Below are 23,993 nucleotides of genomic sequence, written 5' to 3' on the forward strand. Positions count from 1 at the left end.
CTAGTCTTAAAACAACCATGTGGATATTAATACCTTCCTTTTACAATGAGTAACTTGCACAAAGTCAAAGGAAGTGACAGAATCTGAACTTAGACTTTTTTCATAGAAATAAAAAAGTAGAGCAAGTTAATGGAAATATCACAAAATCAGAAGTCAATTTTACTCTACAAAGTATGGGTAAATGAAGTAAACAAATGAGATACAACACACACCATAAATTGTATGTCTAAACTGATGAGACTTCGCCCATTAGCTTATTGACAAGTTACGCTGGATTTAAAACTTCAAGAAAACAAAGCTCCTGTGATTTAATTTAAGCACCCACTTGTTGACCATTTCTTTTTAGTATGCTCTTGAAAACACAATTAGCAATTTTCAAATAATAAAATCATAAGAATACAATTTTAATGTGTAGTTCTCTAGTGAACTTTAGTAGCCAGTAAAGGAGATAAAAGATAATGAACATCTTATTTTCTTTAAACTTGCAACTACTACCTTAAAGCCTCCAGACACTTCACCTCAGCCCACCTTACCTCTTACATCTCCAGATGCCTGTTTATAATTACATTAGATTTTGTTTTTTACTTACTGTTTCGTACCCCAAAGACCCTGATGGAATGTTGAACATATAGCAATCACTCAAATCTTTGCTCAAGGACTTGACTAAGGCTCTAGAGTTCTTAAAAAGTAACATCTTATATACAGTCTCACTTAATTCGGGCATAATTTTACAACACATGAAATCCCACTAGCAAATTCCATGACTGAAAATGTTAAAATCAATTTTAGTAATAATAGTTACAGAGACAGATCTGTGAAATAGAGTTCCCAGTTCCAGAATCTCTCCAGATGTTCATCTACAATTTATGATGTTATTACTTCATAAAATTGTGTTCCAAGTTATTAAAGGAACTATATGGGTAGATAGGTATAAACAAATTTTTAGAATCAGCAATTTGGTAACACTCTAGATCCCTACAGTCTTATTAAAGAAGGAGAGAAAAAGATTCTGAACAAAATAAGATTCTGTAAGATTCTGAACAAAAAGGTAGGACTCTGCACTGCTCCCCACAATATTCATTCATGTATGAGTTATACTGACCATTTATAAATAAAAGACTATATCAGTAAAGCACCTATTTTACAGGTCACTCTCCAGAACTTAACTGATAAGTTTGCAACATTCAACAGTGTCCATTTTCTTTCTGGCATGAATCAGGTACTCATATCAGTATCATTAGACACTAGTAGAAAGTCAACATTGTTTGACCCTAAACTCTAGATCCACACTGTACATCACGACCAAATACAAACATATATGAATATCTAAAAAAGTTAGAGACGTATAGTGACAGTGAAGTTGCTCAGTCGTGTCTGACTCTGCGACCCCATGGACTGTAACACACCAGGCTTCCCTGTCCATCACCAACTCCTGAAGCTTACTCAAACTCATGTCCATTGAATCGGTGATGGCATCCAACCATCTCATCCTCTGTCATCCTCTTGTCCTCCCACCTTCAAACTTTCGCAGCATCAGGATCTTTTCAAATGAGTCAGTTCTTCACATCAGGTGGCCAAAGTACTGGAGCTTCAGCTTCAGTATCAGTCCTTCCAATGAACACCCAGGACTGATTTCCTTCAGGATTGACTGGTTGGATCTCCTTGCAGTCCAAGGGACTCTCAAGAGTCTTCTCCAACACCACAATTCAAAAGCATCAATTCTTCGGTGCTCAGCTTTCTTTATAGTCCAACTCTAACATCCATACATGACTACTGGAAAAACCATAGCTTTGACTAGAAGAACCTTTGTTGGCAAAATAATGTCTCTGCTTTCTAATATGCTGTCTAGGTTCATCACAGCTTTTCTTCCAAGGAGCAAGCATCTTTTAATTTCATGGCTGTGGTCACCATCTGCAGTGATTTTGGAGCCCCAAAAAATAGTCTCCCACTGTTTCCACTGTTTCCCCATCTATTTGCCATGAAGTGATAGAACCAGATGCCATGATCTTAGTTTTCTGAATGTTGAGTTTTAAGCCAACTTTTCACTCTCCTCTTTCACTTTCATCAAGAGGCTATTTAATTCTTCTTCGCTTTCAGCCATAAGGGTGATATCATCTGCATATCTGAGGTTATTGGTATTTCTCCAGGCAATCTTGATTCCAGCTTGTGCTTCCTCCAGCCCTGCATTTCGCATGATATACTCTGCACATAAGTTAAATAAGCAGAGTGACAATATACAGCCTTGACATACTCCTTTCCCGATATGGAACCAATCTATTGTTCCATGTCCAGTTCTAACTGTTGCTTCTTGACCTGCATATAGATTTCTTAGGAGGCAGGTCAGGTGGTCTCGTATTCCCATCTCTTTCAGAATTTTCCACAGTTTGTTGTGATCCACTTACAAATTGCCAACATCTGCTGGATCATGGAAAAAGCAAGAGAGTTCCAGAAAAACATCTATTTCTGCTTTATTGACTATGCCAAAGCCTTTGACTGTGTGGATCATAATAAACTGTGGAAAATTCTTCAAGAGATGGGAATACCAGACCACCTGATCTGCCTCTTGAGAAATTTGTATGCAGGTCAGGAAGCAACAGTTAGAACTGGACATGGAACAACAGACTCGTTCCAAATAGGAAAAGGAGTTCGTCAAGGCTGTATATTGTCATCCTGTTTATTTAACTTATATGCAGAGTACATCATGAGAAACGCTGGACTGGAAGAAACACAAACTGGAATCAAGATTGCTGGGAGAAATATCAATAACCTCAGGTATGCAGATGACACCACCCTTATGGCAGAAAGTGAGGAGGAACTCAAAAGCCTCTTGATGAAAGTGAAAGTGGAGAGTGAAAAAGTTGGCTTAAAGCTCAACATTCAGAAAACGAAGATCATGGCATCCAGTCCCACCACTTCATGGGAAACAGATGGGGAAACAGTGGAAACAGTGCCAGACTTTATTTTTCTGGGCTCCAAAATCACTGCAGATGGTGACTGCAGCCATGAAATTAAAAGATGCTTACTCCTTGGAAGGAAAGTTATGACCAACCTAGATGGCATATTCAAAAGCAGAGACATTATTTTGCCAACTAAGGTCCGTCTAGTCAAGGCTATGGTTCTTCCTGTGGTCATGTATGGATGTGAGAGTTGGACTGTGAAGAAGGCTGAGCGCCGAAGAATTGATGCTTTTGAACTGTGTGGTGTTGGAGAAGACTCTTGAGAGTCCCTTGGACTGCAAGGAGATCCAACCGGTCCATTCTGAAGGAGATCAGCCCTGGGATTTCTTTGGAAGGAATGATGTTGAAGCTGAAACTCCAGTACTTTGGCCACCTCATGCGAAGAGTTGACTCATTGGAAAAGACTCTGATGCTGGGAGGGATTGAGGGCAGGAGGAGAAGGGGACGACAAAGGATGAGATGGCTGGATGGCATCACTGACTCGATGGACGTGAGTCTCAGTGAACTCCGGGAGTTGGTGATGGACAGGGAGGCCTGGCGTGCTGCGATTCATGGGGTTGCAAAGAGTCGGACACGACTGAGCAACTGATCTGATCTGATCTGATCTGATGTTACTCAAACAAGAATCTAGATGACCCACACTCTACCTCTGCCACACCAACTAATCTATATACAGAGGAAAAAAACTGTGAACTACCCTAGGGAAGTATAGCATGTGTTAGACTGAATAATCGGCCCCTATTTTTCATTCCCATGTAACTGAATTATATACCCACATGTCTAACATGGGTTTATGGTGAGCAGAATGTATTTCTCCATCCCTTGACTTGGGCTTGGCCATGTAACTTATTCTAGGCATGTTAATGACACATGACACAAGAAAACTTAAAATATATTTGTGTGGTTGGAGCTCCAATGATTTACTATGAATCAATGTGGATTCTTTTCAATCTGGATCCCAGAATGAGATAACTGGAACAGACCTGAACTTGGCACCAGCTTGAGGAAGAGCCTGTCCAGTCGGCCCACAGATATATGAATAAGAAATAACTAACTTTGGTATATGTCACTGAGATTTTATAAGTCTGTTACACAGAAGACTCTTACAAGAGTCCCTTGGAATGCAAGGAGATCAAGGCAGTTAATCCTAAAGGAAATCAACCCTGAATACTCATTGGAAGGACTGATGCTGAAGTTCAAATACTTTGGCCACCTGATGCGAAGAGCCAACTCACTGGAAAATACTCTGATGCTGGGAAAGAGTGAAGACAAAATGAGAAGTGGGTGGCAGAGGATGATGGTTGGATAGCATCACTGACTTGATGGACATGAATTTGAGCAAACTGTGGAGATAGTGGAAGACTGAGGAGCCTGGTGTGCTACAGTCCATGAGGTCACAAAGAGCTGGACACAACTTAGAGACTAAACCACAGCAATACAGCAGTAGCTGACTAATCAATAGCATGAGTAATAAAAAGTGGCTTATTTTGGATCAAAAGGTTTTCTATTGAAAACCCAAATAACTATCCAAACCTATCCTAAGGACACAATCTATGAGAAGGCTTTCCCCCTAAACACTTTGCTTTCCCACAAGTTATCAAGTTTTGAGGTAAAATAAACAAGCAAAACCTCAAAACAGAACAAATTATTCAAATACTTCTTTGTGACAAGTATTGTACGCTCCCCCCCTCCTCACACACACAAAGAGAAAAAAGTGTTTTAAAAAATAGAATACTACTTCTTAAGTGGGAAAACTTCACACAATACTCTTTACAGCAAAGACTCTTCTAGTAGCACACTAAAAATAATTAACTCTAAAACTAAGACATTCTTTTAAAGAAAAAGTATCTCCAAGTTAATTTTCTAGAATTATTACCTTGATATGATCCTACCTTATTCTTGGAGTATGTCAAGGAATTTTCTGAAAAGAAGCAAAAGAATATTATTACTTACTGTTTGTGAATTACTCTATAAACAAATATAAATACTGAGAAAATAACAAATTATTTTAATAGCTCTAGATGATACAATAATTTTTACATTTTTTTCTTATCAAGAGGTACTTTGCTCTCTTCAGAGTAGTCAAAAGGGCAACTCTTAAGATCAAGCAAGAATTTAAGTCAGTCAGAAATTTGTGAAAAATCTTAGGAAGTAATTAAACTTCAGTTATCCAGATGCCCTGAGGTTCCCTCCCTGACCGTCTGCCATTCTTTGCCTGTTGTCTTGGCTACCAACACCCACTGCTCACATCTAACAGGGGTGGATTTCTTAGTTGAAGCGCACTTGTTCAACACAAAAGAGGTTTTGGTTAAGTCATGATTTTCCCATTTAACACCATGAGCATGAAGTGCAGTTCATCCCTGGTCTGCCTTACTCTGGTCAAGGAGAAATGACCTCAGTCACACTTCTCACTCATCTGTGTTCTAATTTAAAGTAATATTTTCAATTTAGCATGGAAAGCTGATCAATTTTAGAAGGTTAAAGAGCAGCACTGTTCAACAGAAATATAATGCAAGTCCAAATGTGAACCATGTATGTTCACATTTAACATTTACATCTTAACATTTTCTAGTAGCCATATAAGAGTAACAGACACTGATAAAAGTAACATTAATATATTTTAACCCAAAGATCCAAAATATTATCACTTCAACATACAATGAATATAAACAATTATTAGTGAGACACCTTCACATTCTTTGTTCACACAGTCTTTGAAATCCAGCATATATTTCATACCTCTGCACATCTCAATTCAAACCAATCACATTTCAAGTGTTCAACAACCACATGTGGCTATTGGCTACACAGTGTGACAGAGCAGATTTCCAGTCTAATGATCTTTCTCAGGGATTACCAGATTGTTCTTTCATGAACTGCATTGAGAAATTAAGACTGAAGGATGCTGAATGTAAAAATGGATCCCCTTTACTTAAGTGAAAATTTCAAAGGGGTGATAGCAGTAGAGATTTTTTTTTTCTAGAAAGTAGGTTGCAAGTATAATCTAAAATACACTGATGAATTAAATAATTGTTTCTTTTTCCATAAAATCAGTTTTAGAGTGAGAAGGATTCAAAGATCATGAAACAGATTAAGTGATTTGATCACGATATGCAAGAGCATCTGTCACGATCAGTACTGAGAAAAACAGAATCTTGTTCATTTTTAATCATTCTTTTTTGAAAAACATTACCTATCCTGTGCGTCCTTTGTGCCCCTACATAGGTATCAAAAATTCGCTGCAATTCACATTTTCCAGTCATCTGTCGTAAGAGCCATTTCATCCAAAATCGAAAAAAGTGCCCATAGAAGAACTCCCACAAAGCAATAAACATTTTTTTTCCCTGCAGAAGGAAATATATGACAGGTTTAATGACCCTAAATTGGATTTTTTTAAAGGGAAAAATTAGTTTATCCAACTCATTGAATCCCAAATTACATTGTTAATCCATCATGTCTGTTTTATAGTAGTGTTAGGCATCTAAGAAAACAATGGCAGGTGTAATATACGCCATTTATATTAATTAAATGATGCTGGTCAAAAGGTCTATTTACCTCTTCTAAACAACTGTAAAAATCAAACTATTTACCTAGATTCAAGCTCTCGGTTCACTATTTAATTTCTTATTCTTTGAGAATAGGGATCAACAGGCCAAGAACGAAAGAATCCCAGCTAAGCAACTATTAAATCAAATACAGTATACATGAGAATTGTTTGTATAAGGAACAACTCTTCTTAACCCCGTGGATAACCCAGTTACATGTGTCCCAGTCAGGTGATCCCAGCAAACAAAAACACTACATATAGCTTACAAATTGAAGCACAAAGTTGAACACGGAGTAGATCACACCCTGGCTAATTGCTGATTTTCCATTCAACAGGTGAAGGGCAGAAATACTAAAAAGAGTGATAAACTACACCCTCGATAAAACTTAATCTTTATGCCCTAAGAAAAAAAATCTTCGGTTCTTAACATGGAGCGGGGTGGGGGAAATGCAAGTCAGGAGGAGTTACTTAAAAACTAAAGAAAAAGCTCATCTCCGTCCTGGCTTAAATATTCCCACCGATACATAGTCTCCCGAGGGATTGTCAAATTCGAAATCCCCTCAAGTCAGCGCAGAATCTGTGCAATCAGAGACGGGCTGAACTGTGACTTTAAAAAGAATCCATCTGGTCCGCGCTCATCAGAACAAAAGAAGTCGAACTGCCAAGCAGAGGGAACGCCAGCCTCGAGGCGCCAGAGCTCCCCAGCCCTTGGGGTGTCGCTGCGCCGCCGAGCCCCCCTCCCGGAGTCTGGCCGAATCCAGCTCGCGCCCTTCCCGCGAGTGGGAGGGAACGGCTCGCACAAAGCCCCGCCGGCCCGGACGCCCAGTGGACTTTCCGCAGGGCGCCACGGGGCTCGCGCGCCTCCAGCGAAGCCGCACCCAAGCAGCACCGGGCGAGAGGAAAACAAACAGCAGCCACCTCAAGGGAGCGGAAGAACTAGGAGGAGCTGGAGCTGCCTCGGTTTCCCCAACTGCAAACTGCCGGCAACGGAAACGACGCTACTAGCCGTGCGCTCCCTGCAAGCACCGCGACCCGGAAGTCGGGGAGCGAGACTGTGGGAACGCCTTCCCCGGGACACTGCTCGTCCCCGCCCCGCCCCACCGGCTTCTCCGATTGGCCCGAAATCCACCAATCGCGACCTCTGAAAGAATGACGCGCCGAGGGGCCCCGTCGCGCGTGCTCGGAGGCTGGAGACGCCCGACAGTTGCCCTGACAACGGCTACCTCGGGGCGTGTCCCGCGTCAAAGATAGGTCTCTGTCGGAGGGGCTCTGAAGATTTCGCTCTCCTTCAACTTCAGGTCAGTTGCGCACTGGAGAAGCGATGTGCTTTGTGTGACTTTCATAGCGCCAAGGTTACAAAAGCACTTTCACCTACATTAGTCTTAACTCTGTGAAGTAATTAGCACTTTATGGATGAGGAAACGGAATTTATGTTGAATGACTTGCCCATGGCCACTAGCAGGAAGATAAGGAGAGCCCTGTATGCTGAGTAAAGAAGTTTAGACCTTGTCCTTTCATAATATATATCTAATCGTCAATTAATAGGACATTTATCCCGTAACTGGTGTTTGTTTTTTCTTGAAAAAGTAATTTATGTACATGATTATTTTTTTTTAAACCCAACCTCAGACAATGTATTCATTAAGTCAAGTAATCTGTTGATTGGCTGTTATGCACCAGGCAGTGTTCCAAAAGGGAGTCATACACCAAATAAATGCAAATATTTAGTATGTCAGGTGGTACTAAAGTAAAAGGGTATTAGGGAAAGGAAGGAGTGTATTTACATACAGTATAGTCAGGGCAGTCTCCGTGTTACAGTGCCACTTGAGTAGTGATCTGAGTGAAGTAAGGGAGAGAATCTGGAGGAAGAGTATTCTAGACACTAGAATAGCAAATGCGAAGGGCTTGAATCAGGAGCATACTTTGTAAGTTGGAGGACTAGCAAAAGGACAGTATGGTTGGAGAAGAAAGACCAGGGGGAGAGTAAAATATAAGTACAAAGGACAACCTATATTGAAAAATGACTTTTACCCACCCATGCACAACTCCTGGCCCCTCAACCCCTTGCTCAAAAGCAACCAGTTTATACTTTCAGGGGTATTCTATGAAAATGTGTGTGTGTGTGTATACATATATATATAAAGAGAGAGAGAGAGAGAGAGAGAGAGAGAGACAGGTATATATAATATTCCCTCCCTCCATCTCATTGTTAACACAGATTGAAGCAGCGGTACACACTCTTCCACACCTCAACCACATTTTTCAAAAAGGCACTAATTGTAAAACAGTAGACATGTGAAGGGTGCGTAAGTCCTCATCCCTGACCCATAGAAGCAACCAACTTGGCAATGAAATCTGGACGTATACTATAATGATAAAAAATAGACTCAGATCTTGAAAGGAACTTAAAGATCATCTCAATGAATATTTTTTTATTGTACATAAAAAATATTCAAAAGGCAAAGTTACACAGCTAGTCTGGCAAATTTAAGATCTAGAAACAAACTCTATTTTAGGGGTCTAGTATTACATAATACCTTCATATAATAGAGAGTGAGATAATTCTGTAGTACAATTATGTAATTCTTTTACCTTTTCAAGGTGCTACACTGAGTGGGGGAGGGGCAAGAAAGGAACTGTTCTTATTGTCTCCATGCTGCCTGTTAGCCCATGTCTATCCAGGTTTTTCTCCGGGAGAGGAGAATGCTCACCCGTTTGGTCAGAACTCAGGAAGTTGATTGAACTGATTTATTGGAAGTAGGATCACTGTCCATTATAACGCCTTGTGCATATGATTTCCTTGTCTGCCACAAATTCATTTGCTTGTAAGAAGGCAATGGCAACCCACTCCAGTACTCTTGCCTGGAAAATCCCATGGATGGAGGAGCCTGGTGGGCTGCCGTCTATGGGGTCGCACAGAGCCGGACACGACTGAAGTGACTTAGCAGCAGCAGCAGCAGCAGATACATTGGAGAAGGCAATGGCACCCCACTCCAGTACTCTTGCCTGGAAAATCCCATGGACAGAGGAGCCTGGTAGGCTGCAGTCCATGGGGTCTTGAAGAGTCGGACACGACTGAGTGACTTCATTTTCACTTTTCACTTTCATGCATTGGAGAAGGAAATAGCAACCCACTCCAGTGTTCTTGCCTGGAGAATCCCAGGGACGGCAGAGCCTGGTGGGCTGCCGTCTGTGGGGTCGCACAGAGTCAGACACGACTGAAGTGACTTAGCAGCAGCAGCAGATACATTAAACCAGTCCTGTGCCTCAAGGAAGACTGGCTTTCTCTCTCTCCTATTCTATTTGGCTTTCTTTTTCTATGTGGCTGGTAAATGATGGTTAAATCCTAAGATTAGAATTCTGTCTTCAAAAAGATAGGACCTACTTAGGTCTCTGAACTAACTTCTAAATTTCGACCAGGTCTTACTAGATATGCCTACATGGAAAACAAAGGCTATAGTGTAATGGAGTTTGGTTGTATTTCTGAGTAGTACTGAGGAATCTCTGCTTTCTTGGATTCTCAGACTAAACAGCCAAGGCACTGTTGATTTAGAAGCTGCTTAATGGGAAGAGTTATTTGGTATGACTGTTAATCAACAATTTGTTATGGTTTTCAGTTTGATTCATGTGCATCCGTGTGTGCTAAGTCACTTCAGTCGTGTCCCACTCTTTGCAACCCTATGGACTGCAACCCTCCAGCCTCCTCTGTCCATGGGATTCTCCAGGCAAGAACACTGGAGTGGGTTGCCATGCCCTCCTCCAGGGAATCTTCCTGACTCAGGGATTGAACACACGTCTCTTATGTTTCCTGCATTGGCAGGTGGGTTCTTTACCACTAGCGCCACCGGGGAAGCCCCCGATCCATAGATGACACAAATAAAACATCAAGTCTTTTGAAGTGTGTGAACTCTGGAATGCAGCAAGTTTATACTGAGAAGGAAAACTATATTCTCCTTCCACTAACAGTGAAATGGATTACTTCCTTAGACGCATTAAAAATGTTAAGGACAATCGACAGATGAATGGATAAAGAAGTTGTGGTACATATACACAATGGAATGTTACTCAGCCATAAAAAGGAATGAATTTGAGTTAATTGTAATGAGGTGGATGAACCTAGAGCCTGTTATTCAGGGTGAAGTAAGTCAGAAAAACAAATTTTGTATATTAAAGCCTATATATAGAATCTAGAAAAACAGTACTGATGAACCTATTTACAGGGAAGGAATGGAGACACAGACACAAAAAATAGACTCGGGACACAGCAGGGAAAGGAGAGGGTGGGACGAACTGAGAAAGTAGCATTGACATATATACACTACCATGTATAAAATAGACAGCTAGAGGGAAGGCACTGTATAACACAGGGGGCCCAGCCTGGTGCTCTGTGATGACCTAGAGGGGTGGGATGGGGGCTCAAGAGGGAAGGGATACATATATATACACACACATAGTTATGACTCATATGTGATGTTGTACAGCAGAAACTAGCACAACACTGTAAAGCAGCTGAAAGTGAAAGTGAAAGTGAAGTCGCTCAGTCGTGTCCGACTCTTTGCGACCCCATGGACTGTAGCCCACCAGGCTCCTCCGTTCATGGGATTCTCCAGGCAAGAATACTGGAGTGGGTTGCCATATCCTCCAATAAAAATTTTTTTTAAAATGTTATGTTCAGTGACAACCTTGATTGGTTTTATGCTGATTTGTGTTGCACTTCCCTGAAACTATGTTAGACACTGTGCTTAGGGGACCCCCTGTGTGTGAATTCCCCATATAATTCTTTTAATGGAAGCCCAAGGCAATACACAGAATTACAAGGTAAATGTGTACAGCTTCTAGTAATGGGCTTTACCAATGAAAAGAAAATGTAAGCTATGCAGAATTAAGGTAGTGGGCTGGGGTAAAGATAGTAACCAGAACAAAGCAAATAAACACTGAATTGGGTAGAACTATTTATTTGATCCAAAAAAACCCAAAAATAAAACAAAACAAAAACCAAACAAACAGAGGGTGAGAATGAAGGGGAGTAAAGAAGCAAGAATTTTGACAGGGACCCTACAGAGAGTTTGGTGGCACATTAACAATGATTGGGAGCAGGGAAACCTACTCTAGCTCCTGTGTCCACCTCACCTAAGTTAACCTAAGTCTGTTCCAGTTATCCCAGCCTAGATGAGTTTAGGGCTAAGGATGCTGAAGATAAGAGGGAAATAAGGTGTGTTTAGCACAGAGAAGTTATTTTATTTCATCTATTAGGATTGTGGGGGGAAAGCACAACTAACTTGAGGGTCAGGAAGTCTTCAGTTGACCCCTGGTAGGAGGTCCAAGATTGTATGATACAGTTGATGTTGAGTGGCAGAGGATAGTGGAAAATCTTTGGGGGATCATCTAACTGTGGTGCAAAATGTATTGTATTATCATCAGGAGAATGGAAGGACAATATTAAGGTACGAAATCGAAATTTGGGACAAATGAAAATGTTATGGTGTGTGCGCACATGCTCAGTCACATCAGTTGTGTCTGACTCTTTGCAACCCCATGGACTGTAGCCCGCCGGGCTCCTCTGTCCATGGGATTCTCCAGGCAAGAATACTGGAGTGGGTTGCCATGCCCTCCTCCAGGGGATCTTCCTGACCCAGGGATTGAACCCATGTCTCTTATGTCTTCTGCATTGGCAGGTTCTTTACCACTAGCCCCACCTGGGAAGCCCAAGTGTTACGGTAGGCAGCACCAGAATCACAGTGAGGCTGAAGCTGGAGAAATAAAGTAGGAACTATCCAGTGCTTGCCATTGCCCGAATCTCTAATTAGAGTAGGTGTGATGAAGTGCCTTGTCACTACTAGCTTAAAGCCATTTCTGTCTTTTAAGAGACAGAAATTTGCCCTTTTATGTGTTTTCAATTAAACATACAAAAGGAAAGCCCCGAGGACTGCTCAGACCTCCGTTTGTAGTTAATACCAGGCAGTGTCAGGTTCAGGAAAGACATAGGAAATCTCATCTCTCGTTAGAAAATAATGCAAGCAGCAGTGCTAATCTCCACCAATGCTTTTTATTAATCCTCTGTGGTCCATAAGAAAAGACCCTTGGAAATAACTGTTAGTGATCATGATTTAAACAAGGGAGCTGGAGAATCCCAGGGACGGGGGAGCCTGATAGGCTGCCCTCTATGGGGTCGCACAGAGTCGGACACGACTGAAGCGACTTAGCAGCAGCAGCAGCAGCAGCAGCTGGGACTTCCCTGATGATCCATTGGTTAAGACTTCACTTTCCAATTCAGGGGGCGTGGGTTTGATTCCTGGTCGAGGAGCTAAGATCCCGTAAGCTTTCAGGGTCAAAAAACCAGAACATAAACAACAGAAGCAATATTTTAACAAATTCAATAAAGACTTTAAAAATGGCCCACATTTAAAAAATCTTAAAAAATCAAAATAACCAAGGTAGTTACCATGATTTAAATTAAGTGTCCGTTGTACCAAGTATTTTAAAAAACTATATAAGAGGTTCAACAAACTTTGACTGCAATATTTTTTGTGACATCTATGCTGTCTTCTTTTTTTTAACATTTATTTGACTACAGTTGATTTACAATATTGTGTTAGTTTCAGGTATACAGCTTCAGATTGTTTTCCATATAGGTTATTACAAGATACTGAATATGGTTTCATGTGCTAGATGGTAAATCCTTGTTGTTTATTATATTTAGTGGTGTGTATCTATTAATCACATACTCCTAATTTATTACCACTCTCCTTTTCCCTTTGGTAACCATAAATTTGTTTTCTATATCTGAGTCTGTTTTTGTTTTGCAAGTGAGTTGATTTGTACTTTTTTTTAAGATTCCACATATAAGTGATATCATGTGATATTTGTCTTTGTCTGACTCACTTTACATAGTGTGATAATCTCCAGGCCCATCCATGTTTTTGTGGATGACATTAGTTTGTTATTTTTTATGGCTGAGTAATATTCCATTGTGTATATGTACCACATCTTCTTTACCCATTCATCTGTCAGTGGACATTAGGCTGCTTCCATGTGTTGGCTGCTATAAATAGTGCTGCTATGAACATTGGTGTGTATGTAACTTTTTGTTTTCCATTCTTCCAAATGTATGCCCAGGAGTGGTAGTCTTTTTAGGAACCTCCAGACTGTTTTGCATAGTGGGTGCACCAACTGACATTCCCATCAACAGTATAGGAGGGTTCCCTTCACAGCTATGGTATCTTCTTGATCTCACTCTCAGAGTAAGATCAGTTTCCTTGTACAGGAAAAGAAATGTATAATATGTTTATGGTTCTTCTTCAACGACATCTGACCTTAGGGACTCCAACTCACTGCTAAAATTTGGTGAGACTGTATTTAGAGATGATCACTATCAAAATGAAATTAATTCATTATACTGATTACATCATGATCATTCCCCACCCTGGAAGGAGACACTCAGGAGATATGAGAGCTGTTACTGGTACATATGATGCACAGAATCAATCCAGTTTAGATTAAGAGCTTAGCTAAATCAGTGAAATTTCTAAAGGTAACTTAGGGCCTCTAGAGGTGTTATATAAATAAACAATACATTACTCCCCCTCGAGGACTCTATCAATAAAAAGGAGGCACCACGCCTTAAAGGAATATTTGACAAACTATGAAAAATATATAATAGGTACTGGCCCAAGGCTGCTGCTGCAACCCTCAGTTCTAACACACTCATACATAATTTTACATAATTCATACATAAGTTTCTGATGCTACAATATATTCAAATTGGAAACTTTGAATTAAATATAATACTGCCACCTTGTGGTGACCACTGGGATTTGGGGCTCAAAAAGTTCCTGATGATGGCACTAAGAGAGCCAGTTTGCCAGCATGCTGTTTGTGGTCTGGTATAAACAGTCCCCATGGTGCTGGTGGTAAAGAACCTGCTTGCCAATGCAGGAGATGGAAGAGACATGGGTTTGATCCTTGTGTTGAGAAGATCCCCTGGAGAAGGGCATAGCAACCCACTCCAGTATTCTTGCCTGGAGAATCCCATGGACAGAGGAGTCTGGTGGGCTATAGTCCATAGGATTGAGAGTTAGACATTACCGAAGCAGCTTAGCACACATAAACAGTCCCCATAACTTAAGAGTGGCGAATTATATTAAGGTCTGACCTACCTGTGATATAATATGGGTGATATCAGCAAGAAGCTGCACAACAAAATTCTCCAATAAAATGAAATTCCTACCCTGAGAACTGCCTCTGTGGGGTTATAACACACAGCAGGCAGAATCTCTGCTTTTGGACTATTCGAAGTTCACTTCTGTGGCCAAACTGTCTAAACCTCGTGACTCTTTGCACTAAAATGAGACAACTTTCTTGGTTTATCCATAAGAGACCCTGCATAGTACAAACCAGAATATAAAAAACAGCTACCATTTGTTCTATAGACAGTAAAAACAGTCAGATGATGTCAAGGTAAGTTCAAGCAATGGGCCAATTGAGAGCATAGAAGATGGTGGAGGGAGAACTTAGTTCTTTGCCTCAGGCAATGTTTGGACATGTTAAAAAGAGTTATAGGCAGTAACCAGTAAGCAAATCTGGGTGATGCACCCATTGGTTACTACCTGTAAGTTATATAATACTGTACATCAACTTTGTATCAATGAAAATAAAAGTGTTTATTCTGGTCCCAGTTTCTTCTCCACACAGTTGCCCCCAATCCCCCAGTGAAATGGAAAGAATTCCAAAACCTGAGAGGAAAAGGGAGCCACACCATGGAAGGGCCTGGAATCCCAAGCAATCACATAGAAAATTGCTGGTCAATTGGTCATTACTTGAACAAGAACAAAACATCTACTGTATTAATCCATAGAGGTTTCGAAGTTCATGTGTTCCTGGAGCTGGTTGTACTTTAATTGGTTGTTAATATGTTTAAATCATCACTATGAAGTAAATAAATAGTGAATATGAAGATAATGTGTTTGGATTTATGACTTAGACTGTATATACATATTTGAATTATAATAGCATACAGTTTATAGTAAAATGTACAGAAATAAGCAGTAAGCTTGCCTTTTCACCATTTGGATCTAAGAGTCTTGATGCAAATACAAAGTGTTTCTACAAACGTCAATTGTATCACACAGAGCCTGGGTGTTTTGAATAAATCCATCATCCTTTTGAGCCTAGCATCATGGCCTCCTTGGGTTTTCCAACAGAGATGAACTATGTGGATAAATTAAAGCACCAGCTCTTTTTCCATTGGATATCCTGATTTGCTCCTTTCAATACCAACAAAAATCTAGTGACATTCAGAAGCAGTTAAGAGCCAAATTTAGAAAGATTCAACAATTAGAAACTCTTGGCTATTAAATCGCTTTCCTTCAGTTTAGCAGGATGGAAAATAATCCTAGGACTTTTTTCTGGGCAAATGGACTTGTTCAATTAGGCCTGTTTACAGTGAGGTTTTTCTTTATATATAAGGCCTTGTAAGTTATCAACGTAACTATGCCTACCAAAATTTTGTTGGGCTCTCGTTGTACCCTTACCCATGAGGTTTATGTGTACAGGGTTTTTTCAGTATATTTATTGTTTATTTGGGGAAATTAGGCTCTGAAGCAGTTTTTCCTCCTGTGAGTCCCATGGTCTCCTTAGAAACAGGCCTCCAGCTTCTTCCCACAGCCAGCTCTTTTTCTCCCAGAGCTCATCTACATGGTATGGTAAAGAAGCAGGAAGCCCTCTTTTCCCAGGCGTCCATGCACAAGTATTCTCTATACCATTAACCTTCTTAACCACTGACATGAATGTCTGGAAGTACATTTCTTAGGAAAATCATCAATTATTCAATCTGCTTTAAATAAATTTCTCCCTTAACCGTGGATATAACTCAGGCTCATCTTGGGGATCTCTGCCCCTATAGCAAAATGAAAGGCAGATACCTGATACACTAAAAGCATTCAGAGAAGTGGTCTGCTGTAGTCACATTTTGATTCATGAAACACAGCAAACTTGAGACCTTGAGAGGTGGAAAGCAGTTGAACGGTCAGGGAGGAGACTGGGCATCCTGGACTGTGGGTAAATATCAAGAGAAAAGGCACAGAAACAGAAGCGTGAACATGACATGTTCAGGATAGAATTGAGTCTGGCAGGTCCTTAAGGCATGTAAGGGAATATCAGGAAATACTCTTGAGAAAGCAGAGAACAGCCTGATGGGTTGAACTTTATCACTACGGAAGAATGGAGCTACTTAAATGAGACAATTGACACTAGAGAACTGGAAATCTACTGGAGTAAAAAGTGGACTGCAGAGTGTAGATACTACAGCGTGGCCAGCCTGAGTATCATCGTAAGAATATGGCTATTGGGGTAGTGTTAGAGCAACAGAAGTGCAGGTCTGGAAGATGAGACATTTCAAAGGAGGACTGTAAAGATTTATAAATTATGGGGCATAATGAAAAAGAGTAAATTGATCAGGAAAACTATGGTGACCTTGACAAAAGTCAAATGACTGTGGGAAGATAGCTAGCTTGGGGAAGAAGTTTGAACATCATCTTTCGGGACATCCAAGAAGTGCTGAGAAGACAGTTAATGAGACACTGGAGCTCAGGTAAGAGAACAATGAAACACTGATTTGGAAATTCCTTTGTGCTGGATAGGTGGGTTCTCCCACTTCAATCTACTCTATATCTTTTCCCACCCTGCTTCGTATGTCGGGAGGAAGGGTCGTATAATATAGCATATAGTACATCAAGCTGAAGTTCCTTTTCTTTTGGTTCCCAGTAGAACTTAGCCAGTAGGAAGCACTGGCAAGAGACTGAAGGGATGGAGGAGAAGAAAGTAGAGGTATTTATTCCTCTGAGCTTCCTCTTTTGGCACCTGGGTAGATCACTGCTTAACTGAAGGCCACAACTTCTAGCCTTTCACTCATGAGTAAACGCACCTTAAATAGCATCCTCACGCTGGCTTGTGTTCTAATCTTTCTCCTGTCATGGGGCCAGAAATTAGCCCAATCAGTGGTGCAGTGCTGATTTGAAGTAGTAGTAGAATGATTGCTACCAGACACTGCCAGGGAATCCCAAATAAGAAGAGAGATCAGAGCAGAGAACCCAAAAAACAAACCACATTTAACCTGCCCAGAGAGTATAACCCTACTGATGTTCTCCTAGTGTTTCCCAGTTTGGGGTAAAAATCTGAGAAGCTGATACCTTAAACTTGGCTGAGCCCAGCAAATCTCTCTTGGGCTGTTGCTCATTGTATTTACAACTTTTTTGTTTTGTTTTGTTTTTTCCCCACAAAACTTGACTCCCTGCTCCTTTCTTTGGGGGACGGGGTACCAAAATATTTTAAAATAAAGGTAAGGGGATTAAACTGAATGTCTAGTCTTGGTCACTCCGCACACAAAAATCTAAGCCTCCCAAGTCACTTGGGCACTTGACAGTTACTATTTAAGGCTGTGCTGTGTATGTGCTAAGCTGCTCAGTCCTCTGTCCATGGGATTCTCCAGGCAAGAATACTGGAGGGGGTTGGTGTGCCCTTCTGCAGGTGATCTTCCCAACCCAGGACCTAACCCTTGCCTCCCACATTGCAGGCAGATTCTGTACCACCTGAGTCACCAGGAAAGTCCATTTAAGGCTAGCAAATTCCAAGTAAAGACACATCTTTAGGAAATTCTTGTCCACGTACAAAGTTTGTACTTTGTATGAGAAAAAAGGAACCGCTTCCAGCATTGCAACTTGAAGCAAGTTGCTCAGCATATTAGGAAGATGATGTTATTTTCATTTTATACTTTTAAAAAAAGACTGAGATTTTGTGAGGACTTAATGAGGTCATGTATGCAAACTGTTTAGCCCAGAGTCTGGCTAAAGCGACATCTTACAGGACAATAAAGTTATTAAGCACTGACCTGGAGTGGGAGCTTTCGCATAGCTTATTTCATTTAAAAATCAGCAGCCCTGGCAAGCGGTTCAGGATAGAAGGCCAAAACTGCTGCTGGGGGAAGGGAGCTGGGTGCGTGTGTGGTGGGTGGGTGGGGGTTGGGGGAGCTAGGTTCCTTGCGACGCCGGGGAGGGGCGCAGCGGCGCGCGCCCCGGGGGGCAGGCACAGTGCGTGCCCATCCTTAGCCGGTGGCGGGGTGGTTGCTGTGTGCACTGCTGTTCTAGCCAAGGTGTGGGTGGCCGCCGCCGTCGAATCAGCACCATGAGGACCAGGCACGTGAACTTGCTCATCACGCTCATCGCTGTCGTGCTCTTCAGCTTCTCCTGCTTCTGCATTTCCAGGATGACTCAAACCAGTAAGCGGCGCCTGGCTTCTCCCGCCTTTTTTTCGGTTCTGGGGCTTCAGGGCTCCAAGATGACTGGAGCAGCCGTGTTGGAGAAAAGTGGGAAGATGTGGGAACATGATGGCTGTCTCTCGCTCTCATATTAGGGTCTTTCAGATGTGACCCCCACACCCCGCCACCACCACGCCCTTAAACGGCCAGCGGTTAAACTGTAAAGAGCGCCCCTGGCTCACCGGGTGGTCGTGACCCCTGCGGGGCGCGCGCGCTAATGGCAGGTCAGCGGGGTTCCCTGGTCCCCTCGCCTCTGCGGGCTGTTTTCCCCACAGAGGTTCAAGGGCCCCTTCCGAAGTGCCCTGCATTCCACACAGTTCGTCGTTCTTTTCCCCATCGTTTTTTTTTGTTTTGTTTTGTTTTTTTTTTAATGTGAATATCTGACTTTAGGAACTCCTTTTACACAGCCAGCCTCTTTCCTCTTTCGTATTCTATCAAAATGTCAGTTTTGAGTCACACTTCAGGGCTCCCAAGCGTTTTTGGTTTTGTTTTGCTTAGGGATGAGGTGACGGGGAGAGAGACACTATGAATTTAGAGTACTGGTTTAGCACCTGATCTTTCTCAAATGAACCATGTGTGTTACCGTTTTGAAATGCACCAAGGTTTTTAGTTTACGGTTGTCTGTAGGGTTGCCGATTTAGCAAGTGAAAATGGAGGTTGTCCTGTTAAAGTTGAATCTCAGATGAACAATGAATGCATTAATTTGAAGTACAAAAACTGCATGGGATATATTTATACAGAAAATATTATCATTTGTCTGAAATTAAAAGTTAACTAGGTTTCCAGTATTTTTTCTTTCAACTTTAATCCATAGTGAGCATATATATATATATATATATATAGTTGAATTTTGAATTTAAGACTCAGGAAAACTGCAAATATATTAACTCAGCCTTCCAAGATTATTCTTATATATTAACTCCACCTTCCAAGGTTATTTTTGGTTAAATTTTAATTCTTCTTATTAAACACATTTATGTATGACTCAGGGTGCACACTAAGTAATCTTGGTAGTAAGATGCTGGTTCAAGTTTGGAAGTGGCTTTAGTCCTATAATTAATGTTGATGTAATCTCACTAAAGTTAAAATTTTGTTTGTTTCCTAACGGTAAATTTTGTCATGTACATGCAATATCAACATTTTACCCCATTTGTTTGAAAAATCAGAAATGTATATTAATTTGATTTATACTGATCTTCAGTCATTTTATGCATTTTTTTCTTCTTCATTGCCTGTAAAGAACATTATCCAAATGTGTTTTTATTTATTTTAGAACAGTTAACAATGAGCACTTTCATAACAAAAAAATAGTTACTGGTAATTAGAAAGCAAAATAGAAACTTTGTTTTGTAGTAATTTTGGAAGATAATTTAAATTAGTAACCTCAGAAAGCATTTTAATACATTTAGTATTCTTATAATGAAATGGTAGACTTTGACGTACATACAATCATTTGGATGTTTTTTTTTTCCAGTTTTGTCCAGGAAAATGAAGTTTGATTCCTCAAAACGTCTATTAATAAATATTCCCATCATTTGTATGTTCAAGTTCAGAAAATGAGATATTGTTCTTGAGAATGCACTACTCTTAAGAGCAGATGAAACAGGTTTTTCATTTTCTAAGTATGTGTCTCTATGGAACCTAGCTCTAAAATAATTAGGAAGTCAATTGTAGCACTATAATAAGATGTTCTTACATCAACAGAAGAAAACACAGACTTCACTTAGTATTTGAAATAGTGGTTTTTATAGAACACCAAAAATGGTCCCTCTGTCTTTAAACCATGATTTATGGTTATAATTCTTATCAATGAAACTTTGGGAATACTTATTAGAAAAATAGTGACTACCTAGTGCTTTATTCTTCCCTTCTTAAAATTAATTTTTATGTGTAGATAACCTTTTAGTTTCTTTTTGAAAACTCCTAGTATTACTAATTCATTGGTTTGTTCAATAAATATGTAAGTTCCATGAGGAGAGGAATTTTTTCCCTGTTTTTGCCTGTTTGCTTCACTGCTATATCCTCAAAATCTTGAAAAATGTCTGCATATAATAGATATAGGGGCTTTCATCTCATTGATGTTAACTACTCTCCTGAATTATGTGCTTATTTTTTCTTTGCTTTTTAGAATATAGTTTTCATCAATTTATACATGTCCCCTATACTATGCTGTTTAGTTTGCTTTGTTCCTGAGCTTTCTAAAACTCAAATCTGCTGACAGTCTTTATAGGCCCTTCTACATTCTTTGTCATGATCAAAACCAGTAGTCTGTTAGATGCCCTGGCCAGCTGTGTTCTCATTCCATCTTGCCGGTGGGAGGCATTTGTGCCAGAGGGTGCATGAAGGTGGTAGTCACTTTGCTTTTCGTGGTTCCTCTGCCAAACTACTAGCCCTCACTGAAGTGTAGGGGTTCAGGCAGCAGCAGCAGATCCAGTATTGTCAGGGATGACAGGCATGGGAGGTAGCTAGCAGATGGCCAGGGGCCCCTGCGGAGGCTGCATCACCCAATAAACACTTTCATGAAAGAGAATCTGGAATTGCTTATTTGCCTTACTTGGGCCTGAACCCATGTCTCCTGCACTGGTAGGTGGATTCTTCACCATTGAGCCACCAGGGAAGTCCCCAAGACTCCTCTTCTTTAACATCAAGGACTCAGCCAGTGAAAAGCCACAGACTCTTTGTTTACCGTGGCCCTCCCTACTTCCTTTTCCTCTCTATTAAAGAGTGCTTCTTCCTTTGCTGTGCAGGGACTTAGCATATGGCTCACCATGGTTGTGGACTCTGAATTGCAATTCTCTGCTGATACCGAATAAACTCATTTTTTTTTTTCTGGAGAAATAACCAGTGATCTATTTGTTTTAGGTCATCAATACTCTTTGTAATGTTAAAATATTTCCCCATAAAACTAGGGCATAGAGGAACCACTCATAGGGAGTTTAAAGAGCATGGTACATAGTATAATTTGATTATTGCAAAGCATACATGGAGGGGTGTAATCTGAAATGTATTTACCATTTTAACTACCTCAAATATTCTTTCTTTGAAACCACAATGGATATACAAATAAGTGAATAATAAGTTTAAAATGGACCAATACTTAAACTTAATGCTGTTTCTCCTTCTTTTCCTTACTGACTGAATCACTTGCTTTTCCCTCACTATTCATACTATTTTATACTTATGTATTTATGTTGTTTTCTTAGTCTAGAATACCCTTCCCTCTCTTTGCTATATGCAAAATTAAACACATTCTTCAAATTTTCTAATATTCCCTCTTCTCTGAAACTTTTTCCACTTCCCTCCCCGACTCTTCAGTCCTCCTTAAGAATTAGTCATTAAAAAAAAAAAAAAGAATCATTCTTGCCTTCCTTTCCCTGTAGCACTCAATGATAATTCCATTTTAACAATTAATTTATAATTAGTTGTTTAAATATATGCTCTTTTCCCCAACCAGAGCACCCTGATTGTCCGTTATTTAGGGCAGGAACCTGGCTTTATTTGTGTTTATTTACCTATCACATAGCACAGTGAATGGTACATGGTAAGTATTAAATGGAAGAAAGTATGACTATATCAGCTTGCTTCTCATTACTGGAAATGTTTGGTGAGTGAAATAAGATGGAAAAGTCAGATTGTGGCTATATCGTATCAGACTTCCTATATTAAGATAGGGCTCCCTGGTGGCTCAGCTGATAAAGAATCTGCCTGCAATGCAGGAGACCCCAGTTTGATCCCTGGGTTGAGAAAATCCCCTGGAGAATGGAAAGGCTACCCACTCCAGTATTTTGGCCTGGAGAATTCCTTGGACTGTATAGCACCAAAGAATTGATGCTTTTGAATTGTGCTGAAGAATACTCTTGAGAGTCCCTTGGACTGCAACGAGATCAAACCAGTCAATCCTATAGGAAATCAACGCTGAATATCCATTGGAAGGACTGATGCTGAAGCTGAAGCTCCAACACTTTGGCCACCTAATGTGAAGAGCCTCTGATGTTGGGAAAGATTGAAGGTGAAAAGAGAAGGGAGTGGCAGAAGATGAGAAGGTTAGATAGCATCACTGACTCAAGGGACATGAGTTTGAGCAAAAATTTCAGGAGACAGTGGAGGGCAGAGGAGCCTGGCATGCTGCAGTTCATGGGGTGGCAAAGAGTCAGACACGACTTAGTGACTGAACAACAACAATTTAAATTTAGTAACAGAAACAGTGCAAATTCTTTCTCAGTTAAGCAAATTTTGTTGTTAAGACTGCATTTACTGTAACTATCAAAATTTAGCATCTGAATGGCTTCCCTGGTGGCTCAGACAGTAAAGTGTCTGTCTACAATGTGGGAGACCTGGGTTTGATCCCTGGGTCTGGAAGTTCCCTGGAGAAGGAAATGGCAACCCACTCTAGTACTCTTGCCTAGAAAATCCCATGGATGGAGGAGCCTGGTGTCCATGGGGACACAACTGAGAGACTTCACTTTCTTTCACTTTCTTTAAGGTGTATTGTAAAAGTATAAAATATGCACAGGATTTAGAATACTGAGCACAAAAGAATGCAAACTATTCCATTAATTGTCAATACTTTTGTGTTGATTACATGTTGAGAAATATTTTAGATATATTGGATTAAATTTTCTATGCTATTTATAAAACTTTTTTCTTTTTAATTTTTTTCAATGTGGCTACTAGAAAGTTTTAAATTACAAATGTGACTTGCATCTTACTGTTCCTGGGGAGCAGTGCCTTGGACCTCTGCTGTACCTCTGCTGTGAGGAGCAAAGTCAGTGGTACTAAGGATTTTACCTGGACTCTTCTTATGGGTGAAGTCACTTTTGCCTAGTGTACGCAGGGAGTGATATTTGTTTTCACAATTTCACCTCAGTTAACTCAAAACATCAAATTATTCAAACTTTTGCAAAGTAATTTTGTAATGGCTCTTCCTCTAAATATGTAACTGAATATGCAGTAACATAAATGTTTTAAATAGAACATTGATGAATTGAATTATCAGGTAAGAATATACAAGGAGCAGATCCAAGAGTAGATATTATATCCTTTAATATTTCTGTATGGTTGTTTCTAAAACTACTCTTTCCTCTGGAGAAAACTCTTTCATTTACCAAATTAATCCCTCAAGGACTGACTTACATTGTGGAAGTATAGATATGTTGCATCATCCATGACTCCAAACACA

General features: G+C 40.4%; 2 protein-coding genes and 1 long non-coding RNA gene across 6 annotated transcripts in view; 2 read left to right on the plus strand and 1 right to left on the minus strand.

Moving 5' to 3' along the window:
• ELMOD2 (ELMO domain containing 2) overlaps nucleotides 1-7,607 on the minus strand; it is a 29,424-nt gene extending 21,817 nt beyond the window's left edge. Inside the window, exons 1-3 of one of the 4 annotated variants that reach the window (XR_015144187.1) lie at nucleotides 7,423-7,607; nucleotides 6,151-6,301; nucleotides 4,850-4,878 (exon numbers count right to left, since the gene is read on the minus strand). Coding sequence is in view for 2 of the 4 variants with exons in the window: in XM_086346609.1 (XP_086202735.1) it covers nucleotides 4,850-4,878; nucleotides 6,151-6,292 (171 nt within the window). In the remaining 2 variants the exon portion in view is untranslated. Of the gene's footprint in view, nucleotides 1-4,849; nucleotides 4,879-6,150; nucleotides 6,302-6,770 lie in introns of all 4 variants that reach the window. The other 3 variants (XM_086346609.1, XM_086346613.1, XM_086346612.1) reach the window with 3 other exon arrangements.
• Nucleotides 7,546-15,457, plus strand: LOC147355070 (uncharacterized). Its single transcript, XR_015144188.1, has 2 exons — nucleotides 7,546-7,802; nucleotides 15,180-15,457. It is a non-coding gene; the product is annotated as an uncharacterized LOC147355070 (long non-coding RNA).
• A 2,942-nt stretch (nucleotides 15,458-18,399) lies between these two features.
• The window catches only part of MGAT4D (MGAT4 family member D), a 41,511-nt gene continuing 35,917 nt past the window's right edge, over nucleotides 18,400-23,993 (plus strand). The window contains exon 1 of the mRNA XM_086346614.1: nucleotides 18,400-18,775. Within this exon, the coding sequence (XP_086202740.1) occupies nucleotides 18,682-18,775 (94 nt within the window). The 5' untranslated portion in view covers nucleotides 18,400-18,681. The remainder of the gene's footprint in view (nucleotides 18,776-23,993) is intronic.

This window comes from Bos grunniens, chromosome 17 (assembly GCF_055505025.1).
Source record: "Bos grunniens cultivar Pamir isolate PY7600 chromosome 17, Bosgru_T2T1.0, whole genome shotgun sequence".
In the NCBI taxonomy this organism is placed as follows: domain Eukaryota; kingdom Metazoa; phylum Chordata; class Mammalia; order Artiodactyla; family Bovidae; genus Bos; species Bos grunniens.